This window comes from Liolophura sinensis, chromosome 6 (genome assembly GCF_032854445.1).
Source record: "Liolophura sinensis isolate JHLJ2023 chromosome 6, CUHK_Ljap_v2, whole genome shotgun sequence".
NCBI lineage: Eukaryota > Metazoa > Mollusca > Polyplacophora > Chitonida > Chitonidae > Liolophura > Liolophura sinensis.
In genome coordinates this window covers 51698461-51712055 of record NC_088300.1, presented here as the reverse complement: position 1 = coordinate 51712055, position 13595 = coordinate 51698461, and the positions used below count along the sequence as shown (strand labels likewise).

Genomic DNA, 13595 nt, shown 5'->3' with positions numbered 1-13595 from the left:
TCATGTGGTTTAAATTGTCTATCAGTTACAAACGTGCACTTGAAATTGCCTATCAGTTACAAAAATGCACGTGAAATTTTAAAGGCATATTGAGCAATTTTATTTTTTTGAAACACATACAGCCGAGATTTCCTTCTCAAACTAGCGAAACATTATGCCCACTTCATCTAAACTTACGTAACCCATATCAAATCTATATGTAAACGTCGGTATTGTTTGCAAAACAGCATGTTATGCGAACATACAGTAGATTTTTTCGCTACCTGTATATAGCTTATCCTGCTATCCTTCCGTCTGTTTGATGATGCTTATCGATATGAATTATTCATGGCGTTATGGCGTCATTTTGCGGAGCTGGTGGCCGGGTTCGGTCTTCGCCCAAGGTGTGGTTGAGCTCCCCGCTTTGGATCGTCACGGTTCAGCCTCCCCTGTCCCAGCCTCTCATTGTACGCCAGCCCACCGGCAGTGACTCACGCCCCGCCATCTGTCCACGTATTGCTGCTACATTCTCCAAATGTTCCACTCCAGCCTTTAGAGAATGGCTTCAAAATAAACCGTTACATCGCCTTTGTTTCTATTTCCGTACTTATAAAATTTGTCACAGTTTAATGGCCCTCTCTTCCTCCATTTATCCACCCCACGATCATGCTTCATGGTAGACATATCTGATGCTCAGAACAGAGACAAGGCTGTATAATTAGTTTGTGTATGGATAAGGGCTTTATGACAATCAAAGGTGACCTTGATCTAGCGGTAGTCCATATGTGAGGTGTGTATATATTTTGCCCTATTAAGCGAACAGCACTGCAAATATTTATTCATCGCCTTAATGTCAATATTTATACAAATAAGCGAATGATCTTTATTTTGACAAGATTAGTGATTTTTTGTTTTATTGTCACGACATGTGTCTAGGTTAATGAGAGTCAGGAGTGCGTCAGACCTGGGTCCTTATGTTAAAAGACTTATTAAATTTTCCATTTTTCTGCACAGATATGATGATGTTGAACTAGGTTTTACGAGAGTCATTGTCCAAGATCATGTCAATTATACAACTTAAACCTGTTCATTGAGCTCACATATATATATATATATATATATATATATATATATATATATATATATATATATATATATATATATATATCTTCATTACCATGAATACGGCCAATTAATCTGCAGTGGTAGACACGTGGTTTGCTTTGTGGCGTTTAGTGTACTTTAGGTAGAAATAGTTTGAATGTGGCGTTTTTTGTGACTTTCTTTTATAACGTATGGATGTGTTCTTGTATCGGTTTTAAAGTGTCTTTATGTATGAGTTATTATCTGTATGTATGAGACTAGGCTTTTTAACAGTAATGTGTAATAACAAGCATGTGGGCACCAGTAATATTTAGATACTTTATATATAATGATGTAATTAACGCAATTTCCAAAATTAGAACAAAAAATTAAATGTAAACTCAGTCCAGAAAAACTGTGAGCTTATCACATATAAAAAAATAAAGGTCTGCTCGAGTAATATATTGTTTCAAAAATTTATTTCGTTCTTAACATTATCTTCGCTACATTTGGCGATACTTACCATTTGTTCTGTTGTTTTCTAATGTTACAGCCACACCCTGCATCAAAGCCATCTGTCCTAGCGAAGGCTGGACCTCCGGGGGGACCACAGTTATAATAGTTGGAGACAACTTCTTCGATGGGTTACAAGTCGTATTCGGAACAATGCTTGTTTGGAGCGAGGTAAGGAATACAGTTGCGCTTTACAGATTATTGTCGGTATTATCTGTGTACTGATAAAAATGAACAACAGCGTAAGAGCTAAGAAAGTTAATTTATTTGTTTGACTGAGGGTTTTTTTCCTGTACACAAGAATATTTCGTTTTTGCAATGGCGGTCAACACTGTGGTGGGGAGAAACCGGGCACAGTCCGGAGGAAACCCACGCCCACCTGAACGCTGCTGCAGACCTTTATGACCGGAGACAGTTTATATGACAGTGGGCATGTTTGTGGATGGAGGATACCCGAGGAAAGTTAAAGGAAGATTGTGGCCATCACATATTAAATATGATGACACATCATCGATTCACAGGGGAAAAGTTTTTGCAGTTGATACAATATATAGATTCCTAACATGATGATCGCTTTATGAGAAAATTGCTTCTGACTATTCGTTTCACCTCAGGCTTTTATCGCAATGGATTTATTATTTTTTTCATTCGATGGTTAATTGTGAATGATTAATTTCTTAACGTGATTATGCTTGGCCTTTGAGCAAACCAGTGATGAACTGTAACCCTGATTGCCGTACGTCTGCTGGCAGCGACATGCCACCATCGAAAAGCACCGACCAGTCCGTGTCTTCATTAAATTAGAGCTCGAATCCGGAACGAAGGTTCACGACATAATAACAATCATCAGATGAAATCAAGATGGTAAAATGACGGGTAAAGATGAGCTGTGAAGTCAAAAGACAAATGGCCTTTTTGTTTTGAACTTTAGTCATTGCCTGCCGAGTGACAAAGGCGAAGAAACGTTGTGGAATTGAGGAACAAAAGACATAACGCCAAGACGCTGAAATTGACGTTGTCATAATCTCACCCGTTCATCAGATCTTATCGAGATGGCTTCGTTACTGTTAGAGATCAAAACAGCCACACAAAACTGATTTAGTCGACCTGTGAGCCAACTAGTGACTGTCAAAAATGAATCATCCGTACTAACTACGGATTCCCTGAACTCACTCAGAAAACACGCCCAGAGAACAAAGTTTCAAATTTGAGTTCATTACCCTCACACAAAAACTTAACCCGTTGAAATACAGCCAGATAAATGGACATTAATGTTAAATATTTCCAGCTTAATGAAAGTTGATAGTTTTTTGCCTGTCTCCAATTTTTCCCGTAATTTTTGATTCCTTTGTTTTTCACAAAGGGTATAATTGTGAAGTAATTACTTTTTTGCCATTATATATATTTCATGTTTTATTCATGTAGCTTTGAGGAACAGACTTACCACTGGTTTCTGTGATTCAATTGGCATTTGGAAAAATATAAATCTGGACAGCAAACTATCGGACGAATTATCCATTCCTAAACTTAAGATGTAAAAAATCTAGCCGTATGACATTCCCTGTTTGAATAACGTATACAAATCCTCCCCTAGGGAATTATTGTGTATAATAACTGCATATAATGGATTTATTCTTTCTGTCGAGAAAAAAAAAGGAAGAGGGGGAAAAGAGAGAAAGACAGAGAGAGAATTTAATTTGCATCCAGCTCCTTGTATTTAATTGTTGTATACTCTTCAATTTACATATGCTGAGAAGGGGGGGGGGTATATATGATATGCAATTACTTGACATAATTTGTTGCCTCTTTCTTGGTAGTTCGCATCTTAATATAATTGGCTTATATGTTTTTCCGAGAATTCATCTTAATAATTCTTATGACTTTTTTTATCCACAGTTGTTGACGTCACACGCCATTAGAGTACAGACACCACCTCGCCATATTCCCGGAGTGGTAGAGGTCACTCTGTCGTACAAGTCAAAACAATTCTGCAAAGGTGCTCCGGGTCGGTTTGTTTATACAGGTGAGTTGTTGTAAATATTTACGTGATAACAATATCAAGTATTTAAACAACAACTTCTCATCTTTATTTAGCATCTCATTATTTATTTATTACCCTTGACAGATTACGTATTATATTGCTTTGCGCAAATCACTGGTGATATCTTCTGAAAAAGCAACTCCGAATACTTGAAGTAGTTTATTTTGTTTGTTAATTTTCGCAGCAGGACGATACCTAAATAAATTACCACTTGGCATCTGTTTCATTATGTCCACCATACAAACAAATACAAATGGGCCTATCCGATTAAAGCCAGTGCAATTTTCTCAAAGAACGATTTGTAAGGGTCGAAATTGCAATATCTAAATAACCCTTCAGTTTTCCCAATAAACAACGACAAATTCTAATCTGAAAAAAGCAAGCCGTTTAGTTATCTTCTTTTTTCACCACACACACCTAACATGGATAACTCTCATTCAAACTGATTGTAAACTGTCAATTTTCTGGAGACAATTTCCTCGACACGTTGGACCTGGCCAAGTCAAATCACAGCACCTACCAGGTCAAGGAGAAAATATCGGGTAAAGAAATTCCCTGGTTCAATTTTCTCCCCTTTTGTCGTGTTGTCAACCGTACCCGTTTAAATCCACGTTACGCTATAGAAAAACAGCAGAGTTTCAACCAAAACCAATTCTGGAGAAATTTCGGGTCAAACAGCTGCGGCGAGCAGACGATACATTCCCGCCAACTTTGCTTTATCAACCCAACGCTTCACAAACCGTTCAAAGTCCAAACTGTGTCAGCCGAACCCTTTCAGCGAGTTTAAATGGACGAATTTTTCGACTGTCATAATGTACGTGAAATGTACAGAATTATGTTTCCAAGTCGAGGACAGGGTTGTCAGAATGGAGGCGAGAGATCTTTTATAAACGTCTATTGTGGTGGTTGAATAAAGTGACAAGTGCAGACGATAACACGGTCATGATTGTCATTCGGTTCAAAGGTCACGTCCAACTCACGCCGCGAACGAGATGGCGAGCTGATGGCGTTAACGCCATTCTCCTTTGTATGGGCAAATCGACTCAGCATTCCGAAGAGACTTCTTTGACAGAGACATTGTCGAGGACACATTCGATTGTGATTTTCGTGCAAAAATTTATCCAAGCGAAATTGGGTAGAGCTGTTGGAAATAGCAGTATACGAAGTAACAGCGATGTTGTCAGCTTCAGGTGTCGTACAGACGTCAGTCCTAGCTGTCCTGATTTGTCAGCCATGATCGGGAGGAAGACAGCCCGTAAAATTTGTAGTCTTATGTTCACTTTTTTCATGGATTTTTTCAAACAGTAATAAAGATAGCCGTCATTTTTTGCCGAATTCTATCCGCTCTTGTCAGGTGAAGTTTATGTCCGTTTAGCATTTTGTTCTTACTCCACTAAAATGTCCATTGCACATCTTTCATCGTTCTGTCGGACGGGAAGAAAACACTCTGGAGCCGATATTGTTTTTTCTTTAACAGATCGTCGGATATGTTACTTTCTGAATGACTGAGGCATAACAACACGAAGTCTGAAGCAGTGATAAATGATCTACATAAATGTATACTGTAACTAAAACCGCCCTGCCTAAAGCGAATGTGTTCGCCTAATCCCTTGCCTCAAGCACACCATAACTGACTACCAAAAATGATCATGAGACCAACAGTTCTTATTTTAGCTATTGTTTTATTGTACTTACAGCATTAACAGAACCAACCATTGACTACGGGTTTCAAAGGTTAATGAAATTGATCCCCAGACATCCGGGTGATCCTGAAAGGTTACCGAAGGTGAGTTATGTCCCTTTACCTTTTATCCTAAAACGTCCAAAAAAGAGAGGAAAAATAATGCTAATGTAATATAAAACATCGAACAGACACATATATCTTCGGTTTTAAATTGGTTTTACAATGAAGATTTCCACAATGTCTTAAAAATCTGCAAAATTTTAACACTCTTTGATTGCAAGAATCGAAATGAAAACTCTTTAATTGTCTTTTGATATGCTAACCATTAACTGTGGTTGTTAAGAAAATAATTCAGTGTTGATCATAATATTGCTGTTGTTTTTTTTTCTCACAGGAAATCGTGTTAAAGCGGGCAGCCGACCTTGCCGAGGCTTTGTATAGTATGCCCCGGAATCCCAACCAACTGTCACTACCTCCACCACGCTCGCCGGCCATGAACAACAGCTCGGCCATGTCCGGCTTTAACACCTACACTGGTCAGTTGGCGGTCAGTGTCCAGGAGGCAGCTAATGGTCAGTGGGAGGAAGGTTGGTTGGTTCCTCTGTCCAACCTCCATCACAAATGTGCTATTTCGTCTATCCGAAACGCACTTCTGTTATCGTTGTGGTTGTTTTGTTGTTTTTGTTGTTGTTGTTGTTTTTTCCTCAATCTATCAGCACAGACTTCACAGATTTCGTGTATCTATCTACACCTTCTTTTGTTGTTACCATTCATCACACATTTAATGTATTTCATCTTCCTATTATGCACCTGTTTTTTGTTTAGTTTTTTGGGCTTATCTTTCAGTACCCATTCCCTTTATTTCTTCTATTCATCATACACATATTTTTCTTGTTCCCATCTTTAATCACACATTTCCAATATTCGTCAATCTTTCATACACCTCAACTGATGCTTGTCTGCTTGTCATCACAATTTCATGTATATTAGTCCGTCCTTCATGCACTTATTTTTGTTTTTCATCACACATTTCCTGTATTTTGTCTATTCGCCATGTGTCATTTTTCTTCTTTGTGTATCCTTCATCACAAATTCCCGCCAATCTGTCTATCCAACATAAACCTCCATATTCTACATTTACCTGCGTTTTTTGTTACTTTTTGTCATTACAAATGTATCACTTCCTCATGTTCAAACATTTCACACACGCGCTTCTCTATCTGTCCGCTTTTTCAGATGCCACAAATAATTATTTTTCATCCAAAAATTGCCCCTTCGTCTATCCTCCATCGAGAATGCTTTAATGTGTACATCCTGTCACAATCAACTAAAAGTGTCCGTCGTCACAAATGTGCTATTTCGAGACTACTATTTCGTTACCCTCAAATGGTCAATAGGTTACTTTTACTAAGGTAACTTTAAAATGTCGGGTGCATGTTATTAACTTGCTCTGTGTGCTTTAAGACGGTTTTATTCCTTCTTTGCAACGTCATACACAGCATATACCCGCCTTTACCTATATAGTATATAGCAATATATTTTTTCTTCACCAGTTTAAAGTCTTTCGGTTTTGTTTTTTCCTTATCCAAGTTTATTCAAAATCCAAGTCCATTAGCAGTTACTTTTAGATTTAACTCACACCTCTTTTCGCTCTCGTTTTGGCTAATGATTGTTACCGTATAGCCCACCGCAGTTAAAAGTCATTCCTGGATACCCTAGAGAACTTGGCCGGAGTATCCATGCGTTGTCATAGCAACCACGTGAAACTGTTCAGCTCTGAAAAGAACATCAGCTCCATACATTAGCGAGCTCTTCGTTATCACCGTTCTTTCTCGAAGCGCATGAATATTTTATCACACCTTTCGACTGCAAAAATTGATATCGGATATTTATCGCTTCTATTTCCATGTTAGAGAACGTCATATGTCAGGGAAAAACCTTAAAATATTGATGCGGCTAACATTGATTTGTTGGAACTCGGACATTTATTTCTAGTCTAAACTCCAATCTTGTCTTCTGAGTTTTGCCAGATTTAGTACCTCTTTGTCTCGCGGCCTTCCAGAAGGCGGTGAAAGGTTATAGATATAGATTTGAAATTCCACGCGGTATGGGATAAATGATACTTGTACGTATAAAAGCTTTGACAGACCTTTCTTTTGCGCTTAAACGGACAGATATAGTTTGTTATTTATTTGGTACGTCTAAATGGAACAATGTGCCATGAGAGAGACTGGTCCTTTTTTTGGCGTTTTTAAAAATATTTTTCAATTAACTTATGCTTTGTTTAATTGTAGGTTATGGTCGAGGTCAGAGTTCAAGCGTCTCTCCGCGAGGTTATGGCTCCAATGGTTCTACACATAGCAGCAGTAGCAGTTACAGTACGCCCAGTGTCAATGGTTACCACAGTACACCGGGAGTATTAGGCAATATGGGTAAGTTCTCTTCACTTTTTGGTTTTTAAATAATAAATTCTTACATGCATTGCGCTGTTCTATGGAGGAGAATCTTTTATATTTTTCAGAAAATCTTCAGCTTAATTTCTAAAAAATATTTTGGTTTCCCTTGTCAATCTTCCTCTGTTGGATGATTTGGGAAAGAAAAACTAATTCATTTCAGGCACTGTTTAGTCATTTGTTTATTGGTTTTTTTTTCTGTTGTTTTTTGTTTTGTTAATTTACTGAAAACCACGTTTTTTCAAACTCTGCATTATTAGTAGATGTCGTTTCATAAATCCCAAGAGGTCTTTTTTGATAGGTTGACTTTTGCTCTATGGATCTGCTCAGCAATTGGCTGGCAGCAGTATAAGTGCATGGCCTCTGATCAGGATATCGCGACATAGACATAGAGTATATGTCAATATTTTTATCCACCAAAAAATACTGTTTGGATTTAATAAACGTAGGCAGCGGATGGTCGAGGTATACACAAAGTCAATGTTTGTGCCGAATTACATTCGATGTGAAGGATATCTATCAGGAATCAATAAATTATGAGAGGCGTGTCTTTTGGGGGAAATCGTTGAAAGGGATAGGAAAAGTAAATGTTAGCCTCGACGTGCCAGCCGCGTAAGAGTGGCTCTTGCCGGCAGATCTTCTGTTTGCCCCGTGGTGCCCCTAGAGGGAAGAAGCTGACTGAATGTCAACAGATTACTCCGCGGGTGAACCTCCTCTGGGATGTCTGGTTGGAAGGGCTAAATGAAACGGATAGCAATGTTGATAAGAGGAAATGTAGAACATCCATTCTTATTGTCAATTGCCATTTTACATCCTCATTTGAGCAAATGTGATTTCCTGTGGACCCGGAAAGAATGGCTCACCAGCCCGGCCAGGCAGGTTTTTTTTCTCTTTCCTCAGTGGAGACACAAACGAACCGCCAGAGCAATGTCCAGGAACTGCGATTATGTCCATGCATGCCAAATTGCGTCAGCTGAACACTTAACATAGAGGAACTCGGTTTTCCTCTTCCACTGGCCTGTCATTTGAGTGGTCGCATTTCTTTGTCTTGTCTTTGTACTATGGATGGAGTGGTCAGTTTTTGTCCGTGCTTCTCTTTGTTTTTTTCCTTTTTTGTTATTGTATCAGCGGCATTTTAAGAGTTCCGTTTGTTCTTTTTTTTTTGCAGTAGGGCCTTCTCTTACACCTCCACAGCCCCACCAATCTGTCCCTAGCTCCAGCCCCTCCGTCGGGGGATGTGCCCCAGGGATTTTCTCCTTCTCACCTGCCAATATGATCTCTGCTGTCAAACAGAAAAGTGCTTTCGCGCCAGTGGTACGTCAAACTTCTAGCCTCGTCCATCTAATGCATCTGCGTCTTTGACACGTTTGCATGGTGGATGGGCAAGTTCCTTCCTTTGCAAGTACGTGGCTCTTGCAAACATCACGTGCATCGGTAGAGAAAACCCTACAAAAAGGCAAATAAATGTCAAACAGTTTCAAAACGGCAGCGCGTGGATGGAATCCATTTTAAAGCCTTCCGGGACAAATACCTCAAAATTCAGTGGAAATAAAAAATACAAAGAACAAATTTTACAGAAAATGAATGCTTTAGTAACATATATTTTACTTGCTTGGAATGTTTACCGTTGGTGGAAATGCTGTTTTTTAAATTCAAGTCTACTTGCCTTTTGTACGTTTTCTTGCCTGTGTTTTGCTTGGTTGTTTATAACTTTGTTTAAGTATGTTCGGTATATACTTCATCGCATTTGTACTTCTTACCTTTGATTACATTTATAGTTCTGTCATGGATTTCGTTATATAACTGAAAACAGTTCTTAATAGTTTTTTTTCTTTTCATGTAGGTATGGGAGGAATCGTATCTTCGCCATTTTCAAGTATGAATCCGTTCGCACTGCCGACCTGTAATGGACAGACGTACGGAAGCTCAATTGTGTCTCCTGCTAAGTAGTCTCCTCATCAGAGATGACTTTGTTACTTGTATCCCGGACTTCCATGAGACAAGCCAATCGGTGGTCTCCTTCTTCAGACGCATGGGCGAGTGTGTAACGCGTGACAGACATTCTATTGGCGGAAGCGTTACTACGGTGTCGTTTACAGGCAGTTGATCATGTGTTGGGTGAACTGTAAAGTTTGTCAACGCCTCTCCGAGCAGCGCTGTCATCGATCTTTGCCTCGGCTACCTCACAGTTTATTATTTGATGCTCCGTTGGGAGTGAAGTACCTCTGAACGGAGAAGAGATAGTGTTCCTGAGATGTGACTTATATGAGTGTGTATTTATTAAGATTTACAGTCAGGCCATAAAAGGCTGATTGATGAACCATGACAAGACGGATTCAGAGAGACTTAACTCACGGAAAAGTCGGAAGTGAAATTTGGACCGTTGCCAAGTGCGATCTTAACTCATTCAGGTTAATGCTGTTGATTTAAGATTTCGCGCAATTTAAGATCTTAGCGTAGTAAAACAAAAGAAAGTTGTACTATATTTAAGTTATTTTATTGAGAATGCCATCTTTGAACTTTTATTGGAAAAATTTTAAAATTGTGTATGTTTCTTCACAATGCAAAGGTCTGTCGTCAAGTATTGTGCTAGTACCTGTATATCCCTAATGTACACCCAGTCCTACTCATCCACCTTTACTGCGCATGCACATTTGGCAGCCTTTGGGTTGAAGCTTTACATTTTCCCGCCACTATTACTTTTCGTAAAACGGTGTTTAGAAGGGTTGAATGTCCTAATGGTCGATAGAGAAGCCATATGCTATGGGTATGAGATTTTGTTAAGGAATGTGTGACAAACATTGCAATCTGGTATATTTATCTTGCACTAAATCAGTATTAAGTCATTTCCACTAATTGCATAAAACCATATTTCCATACATATTATGTATGTATCGCCTGGTTATGAGTGGTAGTTTCAATCGTCATTATAAGTCAAGAGAAACTCACTTTGTCTGGAGGCTATGTTCATTAGTCGTGATATTTTTGCTAATAACCTGCTTGATTTTGATACATCATCTGAAATAGTATTTTTACGCTCACTTGGCGTGACCCCAATTTTTTGTCTTAATCGCGTGTTATTTTTTTCTGACTTCGGCTTTTTAAAGAAAAAAATTTCATAAAGGCAACAAAATCAATGGATTATCTTAAATTCCTTTTCAAACATACGTGGCGAAAATATCCTAGCATATCCGATGAAGTGCTATACAAAGTTTAAATGACAAATACTCCATTAGGTGGTTTTATCTTGACAGGCCGTTAACATGAATTGCTCTCTAGAGATTTTAACATACATTAATCAAAGGCGAATCTTTTAAAAATAATTTCTGTTTTTCAGTGTTTTTCTGTAATTTTGCTTGTATTAACCGCCGTACCTTTTACCGCATATAAATTAAACAAACGAGAATGCCTTTCATGGTATAGCAGTAAAGTCAGAGACAATCGGCACCATTCTTTAATTTGTGAGAGCTTGGTACATAATACTTACGATGTATATCAGTAAGGCCCCACCGACTGAACCCCATTTTTAGCTATCCCCTCATAATGGGTCATAGGAAATTATTTTATGTATATAGTTTGTACAGCATAATTGTGTGTCTGGTATCTGGATACGAGGAAAATCGGAATGGAAGCGAAGGTGTGTGGTTTTGTATATTTTTTTCGTTTGCATGAAGGTGTGTGATTTTTTCATAAATTATCATTCATTTGTGAAAACAAAGACGCATAATTCTCTATGGTATTTTGTGTGTGATGATGTTATACTGAGAGACTGGTTTATAAAAAAAAACTGATTACAGATATTGTGAAAAATACTCTGTCCCCTTGTGTCAAATACTGTTATAGACTGAGTTTACTTTCTCATGACATAAACATGTGGCATAGTTGCGCATGTGCATTTTCTAGTCATTTTTTCGCGCTCTCGCAACATTAAATCAGATGTGACGTTCATAATTGTGCAATATTGCAAAAATCTTTTCTATTTCTTCAATCAGCATTTTAAGTACATTAGCAGTGCATTTTCTTAAACTCTACTTTTCTTACTGGGTGCTGTTATTATGAAGTTTTTTTTTACTTCCCACTTGTTTTTGATAACACTTACCTTACCTTCCTGTTTTGCCTTATTATATTGTTTGATGGATACAGAAGATAATTCCCTGCGCCAGGTGGGATTGTTATTTGACGGGAGTTATCCGGAATATAAGAGGCTGGTCGTATAATTTGTTCGCTGAAAGACACTCAGAATATACCTTCGAAAGAATCTCAAAGAAATGCTCACTGCAAATACATAAATGCTACAACAACAACGTCACAATCAGGGCGGTGGCAAAAGTACTCTTTAAATACAACTATTTATTGACTTATTCATTGTCTATTTCTTCGAATTATGAAAAAAGGTTTTAACATTTTCATAAAGCAAAATAAATATTAAAAATCGAACCGAATTATACTTGTGTCTATGTGTTCAAGATTTTATTGTTGTGTCGCTTTAGAACTTAGACCTATCGAATAGGTTGTCGCTACAAAAAGAAGATGGTTTCCTCCCATTAAATCTTATCATTCAGTGAATTTTTTCTTAATTCTTCTTCACAGATTTTGAATCAAAGTGGTAGATTTTAATGGAATAGTATTCCGTTGCATCTTTATATTTAGTTTATCTCATGCATAAATACAAATAAAGTGACTCGCAAAAAGATATGAGTAATCAGTCTCAGGTGGCCGCAGCATATATATTCTACATAAATCTGTGCGACAGGCAATGCACCACTTTAAACTGCAAACTTGTCTGGAGTCGCCAGAATGGAGACGCACACCTCTTCTGAGGTGGAGGAAAGGAAGGTTGTTTATGCTAAATAACATTCAAATGACTCAATCCGCTCAAATTCTGTAAGCGGCTCATACGTATATTTCACGCATTTCTTTATTTTTTTTTCTAAAATAGTTACTAGCAGTCTGAATAATTGGGACCCTCAGAAAAGCGTGTATAATATACGTGGGACCATAGTTTGGGCATATTGCTATGTATGTATTCACGCATGCTTTTCTAAAGGTATTCGTAATATATAACGATCAGAGGCGGAACACTGTCATGTGCACGAGTAATCTATATCACGTGCGGTTGGTATAGCCTCCTATCGTCAGCGGCATCCATACACATTTACACAACGGGACGCCTATTTGAGTATTCTAACAATATAGCATCTGACTGCAGCCACGTTGTGTACTATGATTTTCAATTACTGTCCTAAACATTTCTGTATTAAGTGCCAGAAGTAACAACGCACATACACGTTACCACATTCAGCAAACTCGTACACGCAAAACCATTACAAAACATAACACGTTTTCATCATATTTCTTTACAACTCCATTTACAAAAGATCTGAGCTGTTAGTTTACCCCATGTTTTGGACAAGTTAGCATATATCATCAGTAAAATTCATCAGCAATGGCATTCAATGGAATCTTAAAATTTTATATCATAACCATCTTATTAAGCATATAGCAATGTCAAAAACCCCCCCACAAATCCCAGGCTTAAATTCCGTTACACTGGAGGGAGATAAGCAACATTCACAATGACTTGTTGAATGTTTCATGTACGTATCTGAAGCAGATCTCACAAGCTCGTTTGTGTGGCAAACTTCTGGGGACCATCCAGGTATCAGGACAAGCATGATTATCTGGAAATGTCAGGAGAAAAATCAGCTCTAAAAATGATTTTCTTGAGTTACATACGCCCTAAACAGAACATACAAAATCTTACATAAAAAGCTTCTCCCTGGGTAAATGATTTGGATAACAATAGCTTTGCTTCCTGATTATGAGAACAATAAAATCTCCA

At 38.0% G+C, this 13595-nt stretch overlaps 1 protein-coding gene across 3 annotated transcripts in view; it reads left to right on the top strand.

Moving 5' to 3' along the window:
* The window catches only part of LOC135466282 (transcription factor COE1-like), a 39664-nt gene extending 27475 nt beyond the window's left edge, over positions 1 to 12189 (top strand). For 2 of the 3 annotated variants that reach the window (XM_064743696.1, XM_064743694.1), the window contains exons 9-15: positions 1616 to 1746; positions 3472 to 3598; positions 5314 to 5402; positions 5695 to 5887; positions 7595 to 7732; positions 8922 to 9067; positions 9597 to 12189. In XM_064743696.1, the coding sequence (XP_064599766.1) occupies positions 1616 to 1746; positions 3472 to 3598; positions 5314 to 5402; positions 5695 to 5887; positions 7595 to 7732; positions 8922 to 9067; positions 9597 to 9635 (863 nt within the window). In that variant the 3' untranslated portion in view covers positions 9636 to 12189. The remainder of the gene's footprint in view (positions 1 to 1615; positions 1747 to 3471; positions 3599 to 5313; positions 5403 to 5694; positions 5888 to 7594; positions 7733 to 8921; positions 9068 to 9596) is intronic. The other variant, XM_064743697.1, reaches the window with a different exon arrangement.
* Positions 12190 to 13595: the final 1406 nt, after the last annotated feature.